Consider the following 15011-nt stretch of genomic DNA (forward strand, 5'->3'; position numbering starts at 1 on the left):
CAAGATTTACTATTTCACCTATATATCAAAGGGATTTGATCCCTAAATATCTCATGTCCGCGTCTGATGAACAAGCAAATATGAGTATTTTTTCTGGGCTATGTGCTTGAGTACATTTCCTTCTGTGGCTACACCCGTGCTCCTTGAAAAGCTGTAGGCAGCCAGCTCTGATGCTGCCACCCGTCCTCGCCAGTGGCCCCTCTTGCCCTGGCTGCAGCCTCCTTCCCCAGCACTGACCCCACCAAAACCGGGAGCTTAACACAGGGAGACCTTAGCCAACCCAGAGCATTTTAATGTGCTATTGTGTTTGTCCCTCCAACAGGTCCGGGAATGTCACCAAAATTATAGCCAAAAGAGAGTGACTGAGTTAAAATAAGATGGGGCAATCTAACCAGGGAGAGGCAAAAGGCCTACAGTCATGTGGAAGGTGGGTTTGTTCTTTATCCAGTTTCAGGCAGTCCTGCCTGGAATTTTCCTGGAGTTGGCTTCCAGTCTCTGTTCCTCAGAACTTTGTTTTGTAACTTTCAAAATGCAATGACAATTTCAGTTGAAAGTTACAGTACTTTCAAAGCAATCTTTCTATAATTGGAGACTTTTCTTGAAAGTAAATTTGATTAAAATTATTCATTTTCTTGACAAAAAGGAGGAAGGGAACTGGAAGCGTCTTGCATCAGACTTCCTGCTTCAGTAACAGACTTATCTTTATATATAGCTTTTCTGTTACTAAGAAACATATTTTATTGGGCCATATTTAACTGCCATATTTAAAAGATATTCCTGGACAGCTTTTCCTATTTGATTTGTTCAAGTAATAACCAGAGGATGTTTTTTTCTTCTCTCCTCTTCTGTGCACTCTGTAAACACAGTTATTCATGTGTGAGAAGACAGAGCTGTTAATTCTCTTTGCTTATGTAGAATTGCCACAGAGAAAAAAAACCCCTCAGAGATGTGGGCATAAAGACTGTAAGGTGCAGAACCATTAATGAGCCTGTGTGTGAATGACACAGTGGAGCCATTACAAAAATAGGGAAAGGTTTTATGTAGCATTTTGTTGTCAGCTTCCTTTGGCAAGGAATGAGGTCAACAGAGATCTTCAGGATAAAACAAATATAGTTTTCCTGTGGGGGGAAAAAAAGGAGGGAAAAAAAAAAAAAAAAAAGAGGACTTTGATCTTTGTGAGGGGAAGTGGAAGTGAAAGGATTTCTGTTCAGATAAAATTTCCCCTTTCTGTATCAGAGGACATAGAAAACATGGGGTGAGGTGCAAATATCAACTGCAGGTGCTCTGAGTGCGCAAGCTCTTAGAAATACTCCAAGTCAATAGTAACTGATGCAAAAGCTGGATTTAATCTCTTTAGGAATGAATTCTAATCAATAAAATGAAATTTTCCCTCTTTGAATCATAGAAGCATTGTACAAATAAAGTCATTGCATTTATTCAACATGCAATTTTTATGATGTCAAGCATCACAGAAAAGGCTGTGAAGAGCTGATTTCAGCTTATTTCAGGATTTGCTGAAACTGAAGCTCAAGCAGTGAAAAACACACTTTACCCACTTAGCATTATTTGCTCCATCACTCAATGAATGTGGAGTCAAGTGGAAAGGGAAAATGACCTCAGGTGAGAAACACGTACAGAAATATAGCCATAGAAGTGTGTATTAACCTCACCCAAAAGATTCATTGATTCCCTTTGGTGACATCACCCTGCCAGTTCCTACCAGACACCAACCATCAATTATTCCCTTTTATGTTAAAGGATTCTCTCAACAAATTCAGCACGCACGGTAGAAACACTGGTTTTGTAAGTTCCTTAACCAATAAGGCAGAAACAAGAGAAGGTGGCAAAATGAGCTAGTTGACTGGGTAGCTCTAGTAGGCTGTGAATTTCTATGAATCTTTGATCAGATATACTGCTTGCTGTCTGAAAGGATGAACAACCTAGTGACTAATCTGGGTGTTGAAATATTTGGGCCAAAATTCCTCCTTCAGGGAAGTCATTTGTTTTCTTTGTGCCACTTGTAAATAGAGATAGTAATGCTTTCCTACCTTACACATGTATTATGAAGATGAATGCTTCAGTAATATAGGCCTATAACTACCAAAGACAGATTGAGTAGGGTGTCTTAGATAAACAGTATTTTGGAGTACCCAAATACATTCTCAGTAGCAGGTTTAAAATATGCATGCAAACCTTTTTTCATGATGCCTATAATTACATTGTAAAATTCATTGCTGCAGGATGCTGCAGAGACCAGAACAAATGATCCAGTAAATTAGCGAAGGACAATTTCATCAGTAACTATGGAACATAACAGTGCTTAGTGACTACAGAAGTCTCCAAATAACTGATAGTAATAATACGAAAAGTTATGTCAGGGAGGGCATTTTTCTCTACTAGTTGCACTCTTTGCCTAAGTATCTGCTACTGGTCTCTGATAGAGATGTCATAGTGGATTAGATGGACCTTTAGTATTCCCAGCATGAATTTCAAGCGGTAAGTAGGTTTTCCTACATTCCAAAAATTGTTTTCCAAGTTTTATATTATATAAAGTATCATTGCTGCACCAGGTCGAGGAGACGTTACCTCCCAATCCAAAAGTTAAGAGGTGATTTAAGGGCCAGGGCTTAAAGAAAACCTAATGGTTTGGCAGAACAGAAATAGCACAAATAGCAACCATTCTGCCAGAGAGAGTTATGGTAAAGGGGCAGAGCAGTGCAAGGCCGGAGGTAAGAGGGTCCTTTCCTCCTGAACCTTGTGATGTGTTGTGCATGCAGCTGTCATGAGATTTAATAAGCGAAGAAGCAAGTAACTGTTACATCTACTCATGTTTATTAAAGGAACAGAGGAGATGTGAAGGGATGACAGCTCATCAGAAGATATTTCTGGGTTTCCCTGCCACCTAATAGTGTCTAGTTGTATCCAGATTTTCTCCAGTTTGGGTTTTTTTTTTTTTTTTTTTTTTCCATCTTCTTGCTAGGTGTCCAATTTCCTGCTCTGAATTGCTACTTTCCTTTCATATATTTTTCACTACTGAGCTACTATGAGACACTAGTAGCTACTAACTTCTACTTCTATGGAAGAAAAAAAAAGTTAGTTCTAAAAACATCAAAGAAGTTCTTTCTTTAATCTAAGGAGATTTAATTGTTCCAAGTATCTGTTCAGGTTTTATTTTATTTTTTTCCCACCACTAGTGATTACAAGTTTACAGTAAGCCTCATTGTCATTTCACCCTGAAATAGATTATTCTAAAAATAATTCAGGATGCAAGTATGTTATATTATTCTTTTCTTTACAAGTTGAAACAAACTTTCATATCAACAGTTCCAAAATTCTGCTGGCCACAGAAGGCTTTTTATTGGAATGAATATGTATGTGCTGATTGCACCATTGCACATAAAAATACTTTGTGCAAAGAAGCAGACACTTCATACCTTCAGCTTTCCATGGTACCATAACAGCATGCCTCTCAATATCCTGCCTTCAGATAAAGCTTGAAATTTGAGTTTTCTCTTAAGGAAAGGATGTATTTGCAGAATTATGTCTCCACATATGGTTTTTAATTCCATTCTTCCCTATGCTTATTACTTTTATTTATAAGTTTTCATTTAAATCACTTTCTAATTTTTCTCTTTTTCATACCCTTTCTATATTTTCCCTTTTCCGCTCACTCTTATCTTTGTGTTTTTATCATAACATGTTTCCTTAAACTTAAAATCTAGAAAGTATACTGGTTACCATGGCCTTGCCGTAGAAATGGATAGACCATATTCAGGAAAAACACTCTTGGAACAGTGAGTCACAAATTTTCAGTGACGTAAGAGACAATAATGAGGTCTTAGGGTAGGTCTCATACTTTACTGACGTCAGTCATCTCATCATATAATATGCACCTGCAAATATTCACTTCACATACCATATCTCAGCAGCTGTGGTTTGTTGGACGAAGAGCTACTGAATTTACCAAACTGATTAATGTGGCAGCATGCTACAAGATAATGAATGCTATAGTTTTTCCTTCTTATTTTATTTTAAAATAAGCAAACTTAATGACACAGAATCTTTAGAAAATAGTAAAGAAGAATAAAAGTGTAATTTTCTTCTAATGCTGTTTTTGAGACTTAAGCTATACAAATGATAGTATATTTAAAGGGTTTTTTAGTGGATTGTTTATATTTAGTGCTTTTTCCTAAACCTCTCATGCCTAGTTTACTGATAAAGCTTTTAATAAAATTGTATTTATAATGTCTCATTTTTAAAATAGCTACAAAACTTAATTTTAAATATACAGCGTACTTGCCCTTAAAAACAGGTGTTTTGTAATGCAAACTGAAGGACAGGACAAAGGCAGGGGGATTTTGTGTTCGTGCAATCATAACATTTGCAAGCCGTGCAGCTCTCAAAGGCAGATCCTCTGTGTTTGCATACCCCATCCACAGTTCGTATTCTTCGAAACTCACCTTTTCTATGCTCAAAGTCTTCACTTTCAGTTGTAACTGTAGATTTCATTATGGGTTAGATACGTGTTTATATTTTGTAAATCACATTCTACTAGCTAAGGACTCTTGAGTGCTCTCTCTTACTTGAGGTTTTGTGCCGTCCTTCTTTTACCCCCAAGAGAATTTCTAATTCAATGCAAAGGCTCTATGGGAAAAACACGTTTTTTATTGCCAGTTTATCGGCACTAACTTTGACCTGTTCCTTTTGCCCATCTTTTGACATTGTCTGTTTATTTTTTGTATAATTTGTGGTTTAGAGCTTTAAAAATGAATATACAGCATCAGTACTTTTCGAACAAGAACAGAATAATTGACGTTATACTGGTTACTTGAAACACTGAAATGTTTTAGGAGAACATGAGAAAAGTGCAATCTGGAGCCTGAAGAATAAGCAGAATAAGCAGAACTTCTCCCTCTCACCCACCTGGTATTTACTCATACAAAAGAATACACATGGTTGTTGCATGAGTGAAGCAGGGGGGAAATGTTAGTATGTTGGGTTTTGTTGTTTTGGTATTTACTGTGAAAAGGCACTCCAACTGGGTGTTCAGACAGATTTCCCATAGCACAAGGAAGAGAAGTTAAAGATCTGCCTCACACGCACACTTGTTTTTATTATACAGAGCTGTCTGCGTAATGCTTAGCAAGTAGCCTTGCTGCCGTTGCTTCTGATCACGGATGCGTTGGCAAGTAAGAACCTGTGTGTCCATCCTCTGATGTGAATTCTCTAACCAGTGACCCAGTGGCTAGTTTAGGGTTTGTGTCACATTTGCTTGTCTCTTTGATTGTTTTTTTTTTCCGCAAAAACTAATTCAAGATCCAAATTGTTCTGAAATGGAATTTATGTTTTCTTGCCCACCACGCTAGTAAGAAAATTGTGCATTGATCCAGAAATTCACAACTGAATTAATGTGATTCTAAGCTGGTAAACTGATGTTTTTCATAAATTTAATGTTATGGCCCCTAAAGAAACCCTCTTAAAAGGTACTGTGCTTCCAGCCCTCTGCAGGCAGACAGCCCAGGTTGCTGGGGAGCAGTACAATGGGAGCTTATTTCATGAAAGGGGATCCCAACATGACAGTATTGGTAATTATTTTTGTCTTGGAGAAAGAAAAGAGATGAACTTACCTAACAAGATTTAATAGGAAGGAAGGTAATTTTTAATTTAAATGGAACAGATGCAATGAGGAGACTAAGATAGGATCTTTTGTGATTTGAGAGTACAAAAATGAGAGAGGTACTTCTGTGCTTTTTATTCTTTGAAAAGATGTACAGTAAAAATCAGAGTTGTTAAAATAATCTAGATTTTCTTAGTAGAGAAAGTTTATTTGAATGTGGCATGCCATATATAAACATAATTACTTTTTAAATTTAAAAATGTTATTTCTTTTTATAAATATGCTCATGAGATTTCCTCTTTCAAGGTGTTCAATACAATTGACAGTATATTTTTTTCTTAAAAAATACCATATTGCTGAATTCTGAAAATATAATATTCTATCAGGAATGTTCATGATATATTCATGACATGTTCAGAGAATTTTCATGTTTGTCCTGAATTTTCTTTTACTGACATAACAAGGACATATCAAAGGCTAACGTAGATAATGTCCAAATAGTGTGCTTTACAGTGTAGAGTGTATCTTACATACATTCCATTCCTAAAATACAATTTCAGCATTTGAAATTGTTAAAAATGAAATTAAAGCAAAATATGTCAAAACACTCATAAAATTGTCACACAAAAAGAAATATCATGCATGTGGAATGTTTTGTGTGATTTTTCTAGTGATTCTTTTCCTATTTATTCTTCATTCTTAGCATTCTCATAATTTCCACTAAAACATAAACATGCGTAGAGTATTGGTATACTGTTACACAGTGCACATGTTTTTTGCTTACCGTATTTTCTGCTGTACACGAGAGAAAGCTGGTAATCTTCAGCTGAGGTCAAAGATTGTCATATCAATATGATACAAAATTTTCAATTTGTAAGTTATACTCAGGGAATGTAATTATATGAATGTTTTAAATTTTTAATGTGCAGTGATTATTCTAAGAATAGCCAAACTGGTTCAACATGTACTGACAGATGGTTAGTGGGCAAAGATGAATCCATGAATAAGCTGACACTATGATCAGCATTAAAATATCGCATTTCAATGTACTGATTGCAAATAATATTAGCATTGTGTTTTGACAAAGGAGATTTTTCTGTTGAAAATACTTAGTAAAGCAAAGATACCTTAGCCCTACTAATTTTTATCTTGCAGAATTCAGTTGAGTGTATTGCTAAAACTGGATATTCTGTCATAGCGCTATCAGTGTGGGAGGTTGAACAGCAATCAACTTCTATGCTTCTCAGATTTATTACACAATTATTTGCAAGTCAGTTGGGTATTCTAGTTTTTGAATATGGAAGTGAAGTTACTTCTGCAGCAAATATTCTGTTGTCGATATTTATTGACCAATATTTCCTTCTGTGCAGTTCTCTGTTGAAGCTGTTTGTCTCTTAGCTCTTTCCATTTACTTCAAATAGAAAACTTCCTTTTACAAACATTAGCATTACTGTTACAGCATATAAAAGAAAAATGTATATGAAATCTTATTCACATTTATCACTTTCCTACTGCACTTCATAAATAACAGAAGAACTTCTGTAGCAAACTTGAACCATTCAAACATATTATTGAATTGCTATGTATTAGGCATAATAAAATAATATTTCACTTATGCAAAATTCTCTGATTTTTGCAATGAAGGAAGACTCCAGTTTTGTGCTCTGATAGCATAAAGGCTATCAGAAATGAGTATTCTGTATAATGGCAAGCTGCTAAGATGTGTATGGTTCGTACTGCCTTCTGGAAATGTTTTTTATCCTCCGACTCAGAGTTCGTGGAACTGTACTCAAGCTTTAGTTTCATGATATGTATAGTCATCATGGCAACTTTACAACAACAACACATGCACCAGCCCTTCCAATATTGACAGGAACTTCCTAGAAAAAAGAGAGGAAACATTTTTAGTAGACTCTTATGGACAGGACTAGAAGAAATTACTTGCAGATTAAAAGGAAAGCAATTGTTTATCCAAAGTAATGTAATTCTAGAGAGTAGAAAGTACAATGTAGTTTAACTGGAACTCTGAAAATAGAATTTTTGCTTTTTGGAAAAAAGACTTTTGCAGCTGTTGAGAGTTACAAGAACGTTGGCTAGCACTGTTATTTTTACCTGTTGTAAGAGAATTTTATATCTAGTATTCCCGAAGAGGTGACTGTGCAACTATAAAAGGAACTTGAGTTATCTCTTGATCTTAGTGGTAATGGTCCCAACTCCAAACTTAAAGTGCATCCAGTAGAGGGCATTGCTAGCAAACGTATGCCAGTTCTAACAACAAACTTGCCAAATTTAAGCAAGTTTTGACTTCTTCTGGCTCATATTACTAAATATGTAAACATCATTTCATGCCAAAATAGAGAAAATTTGTTTTAATTCTTTTTTTTAAATCAAAACAATTCGAAAACCGATTTAAGATGTTGTGTGGTATTACAGCTGATGGGCAACATCAGTTGCACATTTTATGCATTTATTGCTCAGTTTTCCTTTAAGCTTAACCTCGTTTCTGAAGATCCTGGATGTTTGGCTTGGCAACAGTTAGGTGAGAAACCGACGTTTTGCAGCCCCAGGCTCTGTGTTTAGATAACTCAGCCCATCTCTCCAGTCATTGCACAAATCCTCTAGCCCCTCATTTACACTCAGAGCTAGATGCATAAGTCTGCAAATGTGATTCCTTCATTACAAAATGATTTGCATAACCTGATTTACTTACCCACGCATTGTCTCCATCCTTTAGTCTGAAAACCTTCTTACAGTTATTAATTAGGAAGTAAATTTTTATAAATTTATATGCACCCTATTTTTATACATTGGAAACTATAGTATTACCACATTCCATAAACCATTTTTCAGAAAAAAAAAAAAAAAGTAATAATTTTGCAGCATAATCATTATTGCTCTGACTACTGTTCAGTCAGATTTCTTCTTATTCAATTACCTCTGTCCATTCATTATTTTGAGCATCATAGGACTCCACGGTATCCAGGTATGTATGGCCATCATAGCCTCCGACAGCATATAATCTGTCCCCCAGAGGGCAAATTCCAACAGCATCGCGAGGTACACTTAAGGGTGCCACTGTTGTCCAAGCATCTGTTTTAGGATCGTATCTGGGAAGTTTTGTGATCAAATTAGAAAAAATCTTTGGAAAATAGAAACACATTACAATATTTCAAATTTAAGTAAATTATATTTCTTCTTTTCTCCTGTATTGTAGTTCAGCTTACACCATAAACTACTACAGAGAATTATGAGTAACATGATTAAATAGTATATTTAGCCACTAGAGGGATCTTCAAGCACTTTTAAAATGTCCACCTTTTCACTTTATGATTACAGTCTCTCAGTTCTATTAGATTATATAATCAGTATGTTTTGGACTTAAACGAAGACTGAGGCAATGATAGTGTGACAGCAGTTTTATCAGCAAAGTTAATTTTAGTTTACTCCTATTTCTTCATACAGATTTTTCTTTTCTTGTCAGAAGTAAGGTTTTAAGTAAATTTCACTGGAAAATAAGCTCAAATGTCTCACATAGTTGATAGAAATTTTAAGACAATATGTGTGGCAATATTTTCTATCAGTGTTCATTTTACTCCAACAATATGTATTCAGCCAGTCTCTAATATAAATTCAAATGAATTCCACTGCAGTCCTAGATTTACCCCAGCTACCTGCAAGCAACACTTAACCACTGTGTCACTCGCAAGCGGGATCTGAATGCTCTCCCGGTGTTCCTTTTTTGTCCCCCAAACCAGGTAAGAGTGGTCCTTGCACCAGCAGGCCATTAAAGAGCTGATGGGTCACCCCTAGTCAGTACACTGCTGCTGCCTTTTCCCCAGGACTGGAGTATTCTCCCACCCCCCTACACTGTACCACGTGCCAAAACAGAAACAAAGCAGCATTTGGTACACAATACCTGTATTTTTGAAAAGAAATATCTGGTAATTGCATTTTCTTAAGAAACTGTGCTAATCAGTGAAGAGTACAAAAATGAGATTAAATAAGGATCAGATGAACTGTATCTGTGTTTAAAAAGGTGGTTTCTTCTGGAAATGGAATGGATATAAAGCCAAGAGGTATCTTATTTCTCCCCACTATTCAAACTTGATGCAAGAAAGTGTTGAGTTTTGCAGATTTGTTTTTGTATTTGGATTTAAATGATGCACAGGCTTCTGCTAGGGCTACATTGCACTACTGAAAAGTAACAAAGTAAACAAGACAAAAAAATCTGGAAGAAACATGTTGACAAAAGAAATGAGCGTTTTGTGATTTTTGCTTTGGTTTCCTCCCAGCTCTTCATGCTAGTAAGGAATGGAAAGAAGGAAAACAAGCTGATGCTTTAGAACATTCATTTTGCAAGTTGAATGACTGCTCAGAAAATACTCTAGAATTAAATCTTTGAGGTCTTATTGAATACGAAAATTTAAAAGTTAATTAAAAGTTACTGAAGTAGCAGGGAAAAAAATGGTTCCACAGCTACATATTTTAAAATCATCAGATCCTGTAACAGCCCTATAAAGACCTGAAAGATCTCTGTTAACCCACCGACTCAAGTCTTTGTGGCAAAATGAAATGTGCGTTCAGTGTCCTTTTCCAGACATGGAGTATGTTCCAACCATATCGTTTTCACTTCTTTTGGAGTGAAATTATTGCTGCAATTTTGACATTGCAATAAATTATATTTCCTGGAATGTTAAAAAATAATTAAAAAAATCTCTTACCTTTCTACACAGTCGGAAAGTCGAGAACAGTGGTTGGAAGCAGGTGCATCATGACCTCCCACAGCATATAAAAACCCATTGTATGTTGCAACACCAACACCTCCTCTTCTCTTTGACATTGAAGCACATATGCTCCACTTGTTTGTGTGCGGGTCAAAACACTCCATGGATTTTAAGCAGGAGCTCCCATCTCGTCCACCAACAGCATACAGTCTGGAATAATTACGCACAGGAAGACAGATTGAATTTTAGTCTTTAGCTTCTTCTTTTAATAAGAATTTTATTTGGTTACCTTTTATTCAAAACACTAACGTTTTCATTATACCTAGTGTTTGCTATCTAAACCTATATACTGTGGAACTTTCTTTGCACATCAGATTTTGCATACTATACAAGGGAGTTACTTTCTTCATTTTTGTAGTGCAAATTTTCAAGCAATCCCATAAGAAAAGATTACAAATGCTTATCAGTTTCTTTAAATATGAGCTGTGGGTGGAATTTAATTCAAAAGCATTAAGCAAGTTTAAAACATAAGGGTGGTTTTCCCTATGACTTGCTTACTGAGTACCTGATGTCTTAGTACGGCATTGTTAAGCAATTTTGCGATGCTATTAACATGTAAAAGAACCATAGTGAACTTCATAGTATATCAAAACCATAATTAACATGCTTTTGACAGTATTTCCTCAGTGTTTGTATTTGAGAAAATCTGCAGGACAAAAGTTACTGTACAGCTATGCCATGTCATGTCAACTTTTCTGAGTTTCAACCTAAGGGCACTTGCATGCAGTTCTTTTTCAGCTGGGTGGTATGTTTGTATGTGGCAAATGCTAGAACCTGGATTTAAGTGATCTAGCTGGGGTTCAAACCAGAATAAATGGTGAAAAACCACATTAAGAACCACGGAGTTTTTTGTGGCTTCTTGTCAATGGATTCTATAAAGCCTGAATTTCTTCTGTATTCTAAGCTCTCTTGCTGCTGCTAGAGTATATACACAGGATGTAATAGCAGAACTGTTTTAGATGCTGAGTGTGTCAAATTTTCATGTACCTTTCAGACCCTCGCTGTTACTTACTGCTATGAAATTGAATTTACCTAGTGCATCTAATTAGATAGGGAACAACTCGTGTGCAGAGAGAGATACCTAAAACAGAGCAGAAGGATAATGCTTAAGAGGTGCCTGTTTTTCTCCTATAACAGGAATAATTTTCAGATTCCTCTGATGTGTAATTTAACAAGCAAATTTTTGGCCAGTGAGAGAGTAATACAAGATTTCTAGCCCTATCTTTTAATGTTTGTGAATTGGAGATACAGTTAAGCTCTCTGCAGTTTGTTGCTTAGCCCATACAAAGCTTGAGGATTTGTTTTGTTTTCTTTTCTCATCGTGCTCTTAGCTACAGTCTACTTGTTTATACAGCTTTCATGGAGAGAGGAAGTAACTGAATACGTGAACAGATTGGTTGGGCTTTTTTGTTTTCCACAATAGATCTAGAAACATGGTAGAGTCATCTAAAAAAATCTTTTTCCATTGTCCACGGAAAAGAATAAATATACCCATATTGCAGATGTTTTCGTTAGACATTTCACTGGTCAAAAAGCATTGTTTCTATTAAAATTCGAAGTATTTTCTAGTGGGGTTGAATAACTAACAACTGATTTCAGTAGTGCTACTATAAAAAACATGGTCTGACTGAGGGAAATGGGAAAAGTAGAAGTATTCGCCTAGCTTAGCCCGCAGCAGTAATGCTGGATGAAGGACATTTGATCTCAGCTTCCCCCCTTGTGCCCGAGATTACATCACAAAACTAACAGACATGATTTCAGGCAGGTTGGAGACAGCCTGTATCAGAAGCGACTGAGAACTGAGTCGGGATCAGGCTGGATTTCCTCTTTGACAAAGTGGTTTCCTGCATGTCACTGTGGAAGGTACCAGCAGGAGTTTCTGATGAAGGTTATGCTGAGAACATTTCCTCTGAGATACAACAGAGGCTTGAATAGACAGTTCTCTTTCCCTCAAACTTCAGACCTACTGATTAAAAGCATGTGATATTTGAATGCAAGATCCTGATTCCTCCTGTATGCACGGAATTTTTACATCTGCAAATACCTGTTTGTTGACATCTTTGTTACTGTTTCATTATCCTCCTCTTTCACAACCCACTGGAATTTAAGAAGTGAACAGGGAAGCCTGTGATAAGGTTCCAGGCCAGATGCACTCCTCTGCCTACAACCGTGTGTATCCCTCCCAGCCCATGTCATTGCCAAGAGGCTTCCATGGAGTTAAATAAGGTAGTTTGGCTCAGGCCATGTCTGCAACATAACTTGGGTTATTTTATCAGGCTCTTGCATTTTCAGGACCAGACTGTCTTGTTGAACAAAGGGAACAGAATTCTCTTAAGCATTAATTTATTAATTGCTCTTCCTCATGCTGAAACACAGCAAATGCCAAATAGGAACATAAAATAAGGTGTAACACACTTCATTTTACCGGTACAATACCGATTGTGCACTAGATTCATACATGAATCTATTCCCATATAAAGATGTTAGGTGGCTTTAGTGTCTTAGGAAGATGCTTAAAAAAAAATTAAAATCTTGTCTGGAAAACAATTTACAGTGCATAATAAACACACGGCCTCAGTTTATTCAAGAGATAGATGAGGGGAAGAATAAAACTGAATAGGTTAATACTTAGAGAAGGCTGTTTATTCTATGCCTGATTATTAAACTTGCCTTTCTTTGATGGAACATACCATATATCTTCTGGATTTTAAAAATTATTCCCGACTATGAACTTGTCAAGTTTGTAGATGCATGCAGAGGGTGTAAAATGATAGAAGAATGATTTTATTTCTGTAGAAGTTGTTCTTTCAAATTGTGCTTCCCTAGGCATATGATTTAAAAATGTAAACTTAGAACACTGTTTAAAACAAAATTGATCTAAATCCTCATGTAAAATTCTGATATGTGTGTTAGAATATTTCCAATTTGCTATATCTTTGGAGAGCTGTAATATTGGACTATAGGTTTAAAATAGGACTGCAAATTGGAGAACAATTTACCGCAAAACAGAGTAAAAGCTTTTCTTTTTTTTTTGCACATTACAACTTCTGTTTGTTTACTTGAGGTGGTGAGTTACTATATGACTGAAAAGACTGTTTTAAGAAGTATATTGCTATTTGAGCAAAAGTAAGCAAGCAAGGAAGCAAATAAAATGAGAGCAAGAGAGTTTTTCCTGATCACATACTTGCTGTTTAATGCTGCAACCCCTACAGTGCTTCTTGGTGTTGACATACTAGCAACGTAATTCCATTGACGTGCCTGAGGATCCCATCTTTCTACTGTATTAAGATAACTCCATCCATCATGGCCACCAACAGCATACATTGGTCCTTCAAGCATTGCTACTCCTTAAAAGATGATAGAATTAAAAACAAATTAAAGTACTTACTAATTTCAGTGACTGATAGTGGATTAACCTCATACTTTAATTCCCTATATTACAGATAAGCAGTTTCAGTATCTAAAAGCTGCCTTGTCTTTGAGCAGAATAAACATACATACACAAAATACTTCACATTCAGTATTTTTCTGAATAAGCGTTATCTTTTGCCAAAAGATCAGAGGAAAGCTGCTTTATTTTTGATGTTCTCTTTTGGTATTTTTATGTCTTCCACTTCTGTTGACTCTGTTCTGAATCAAATCTGAGCCCAAACGTGTGAAGCAGTATGATTCTTTTAAAGAAAAGCAAAGTTTGAGCCAGGCAATGGAAACATTTGTCCAAAGCAATTCTCTAATCCTGTGCTCTGATCTAGCTGAAACTCTGCAGTCGCTCCAGCATGAATCCTAAGCTGAGTGAGTTGCTATCCTTATTTGTAAAAGTCCTATAACTTTTTAATGCTTATTAGTGGAGCACACTTTAGGATAACAGCTGACTTGTATCTGTTCTTGTGCCTCCTGTTCTGTGAGCTGCCATTGCCCCTGGGTTTTGCTGGCTTTGCCAGTAAGGCAAAATGTTTGAATCTAGCTGCTTAAAAGTTAGTTTTCTAAATCTGTCTTTGCAGGGATAAACAGCCTGACTTTTTCAAAAGTGCTAACTCCCCCCAAGCTCACACTGAACCTAATAGAAGCTGTAGGATTTAAGGCAGCTTTGCAAATCAGGCTGATACACAGTTAGAAACCTAAGTTCGGGCACTCAAATTGCAACTTACTTGTTGGGTAGAATTCTGTCTCTGCAGCTGGTAATCCTACAAGCTTGGATAATTAATTATTTTTTTTATTCTTTTCCTTTACTACCTCTGTCTGGTTTTATGCATTTGACAGACTAGCAGGTAAAAACTCCACACTATTCTTTTAAATAAGACTAAGTGGTGCAAAAGGTAATAGGCCACAAGTCAAGGTTTCCTGAATAACTCTGCATCAGTCTTTTTGTATTATTCATTTAATTAAAAATATTCTATGTCCTTTGAACTTAAGAATGATTTCATTTAATAGCTTTTTCTATAAGCAGAAGAGAAGCCAGCCTTTTTCATAACACCTATACTATATAAATCATTCGGAAATCATCTTAGTCCCACTAACATGGTCTCACAACTTTAAACTTTTTCTTACTTTTTATAGTTCCAAAAAGGAACTCTTGATTTCATATTCATATTATTCGGTCACTGTGAATA

At 36.1% G+C, this 15011-nt stretch overlaps 1 protein-coding gene across 1 annotated transcript in view; it reads right to left on the minus strand.

Moving 5' to 3' along the window:
- Positions 1-7437: 7437 nt before the first annotated feature.
- KLHL4 (kelch like family member 4) overlaps positions 7438-15011 on the minus strand; it is a 44135-nt gene continuing 36561 nt past the window's right edge. The window contains exons 8-11 of the mRNA XM_062584610.1: positions 13586-13748; positions 10339-10551; positions 8553-8724; positions 7438-7497 (exon numbers count right to left, since the gene is read on the minus strand). Coding sequence (XP_062440594.1) covers positions 7438-7497; positions 8553-8724; positions 10339-10551; positions 13586-13748 — 608 coding nt within the window. The remainder of the gene's footprint in view (positions 7498-8552; positions 8725-10338; positions 10552-13585; positions 13749-15011) is intronic.

The sequence above is a fragment of the Rhea pennata genome, chromosome 11 (assembly GCF_028389875.1).
Source record: "Rhea pennata isolate bPtePen1 chromosome 11, bPtePen1.pri, whole genome shotgun sequence".
NCBI classification, from domain to species: Eukaryota; Metazoa; Chordata; class Aves; order Rheiformes; family Rheidae; genus Rhea; species Rhea pennata.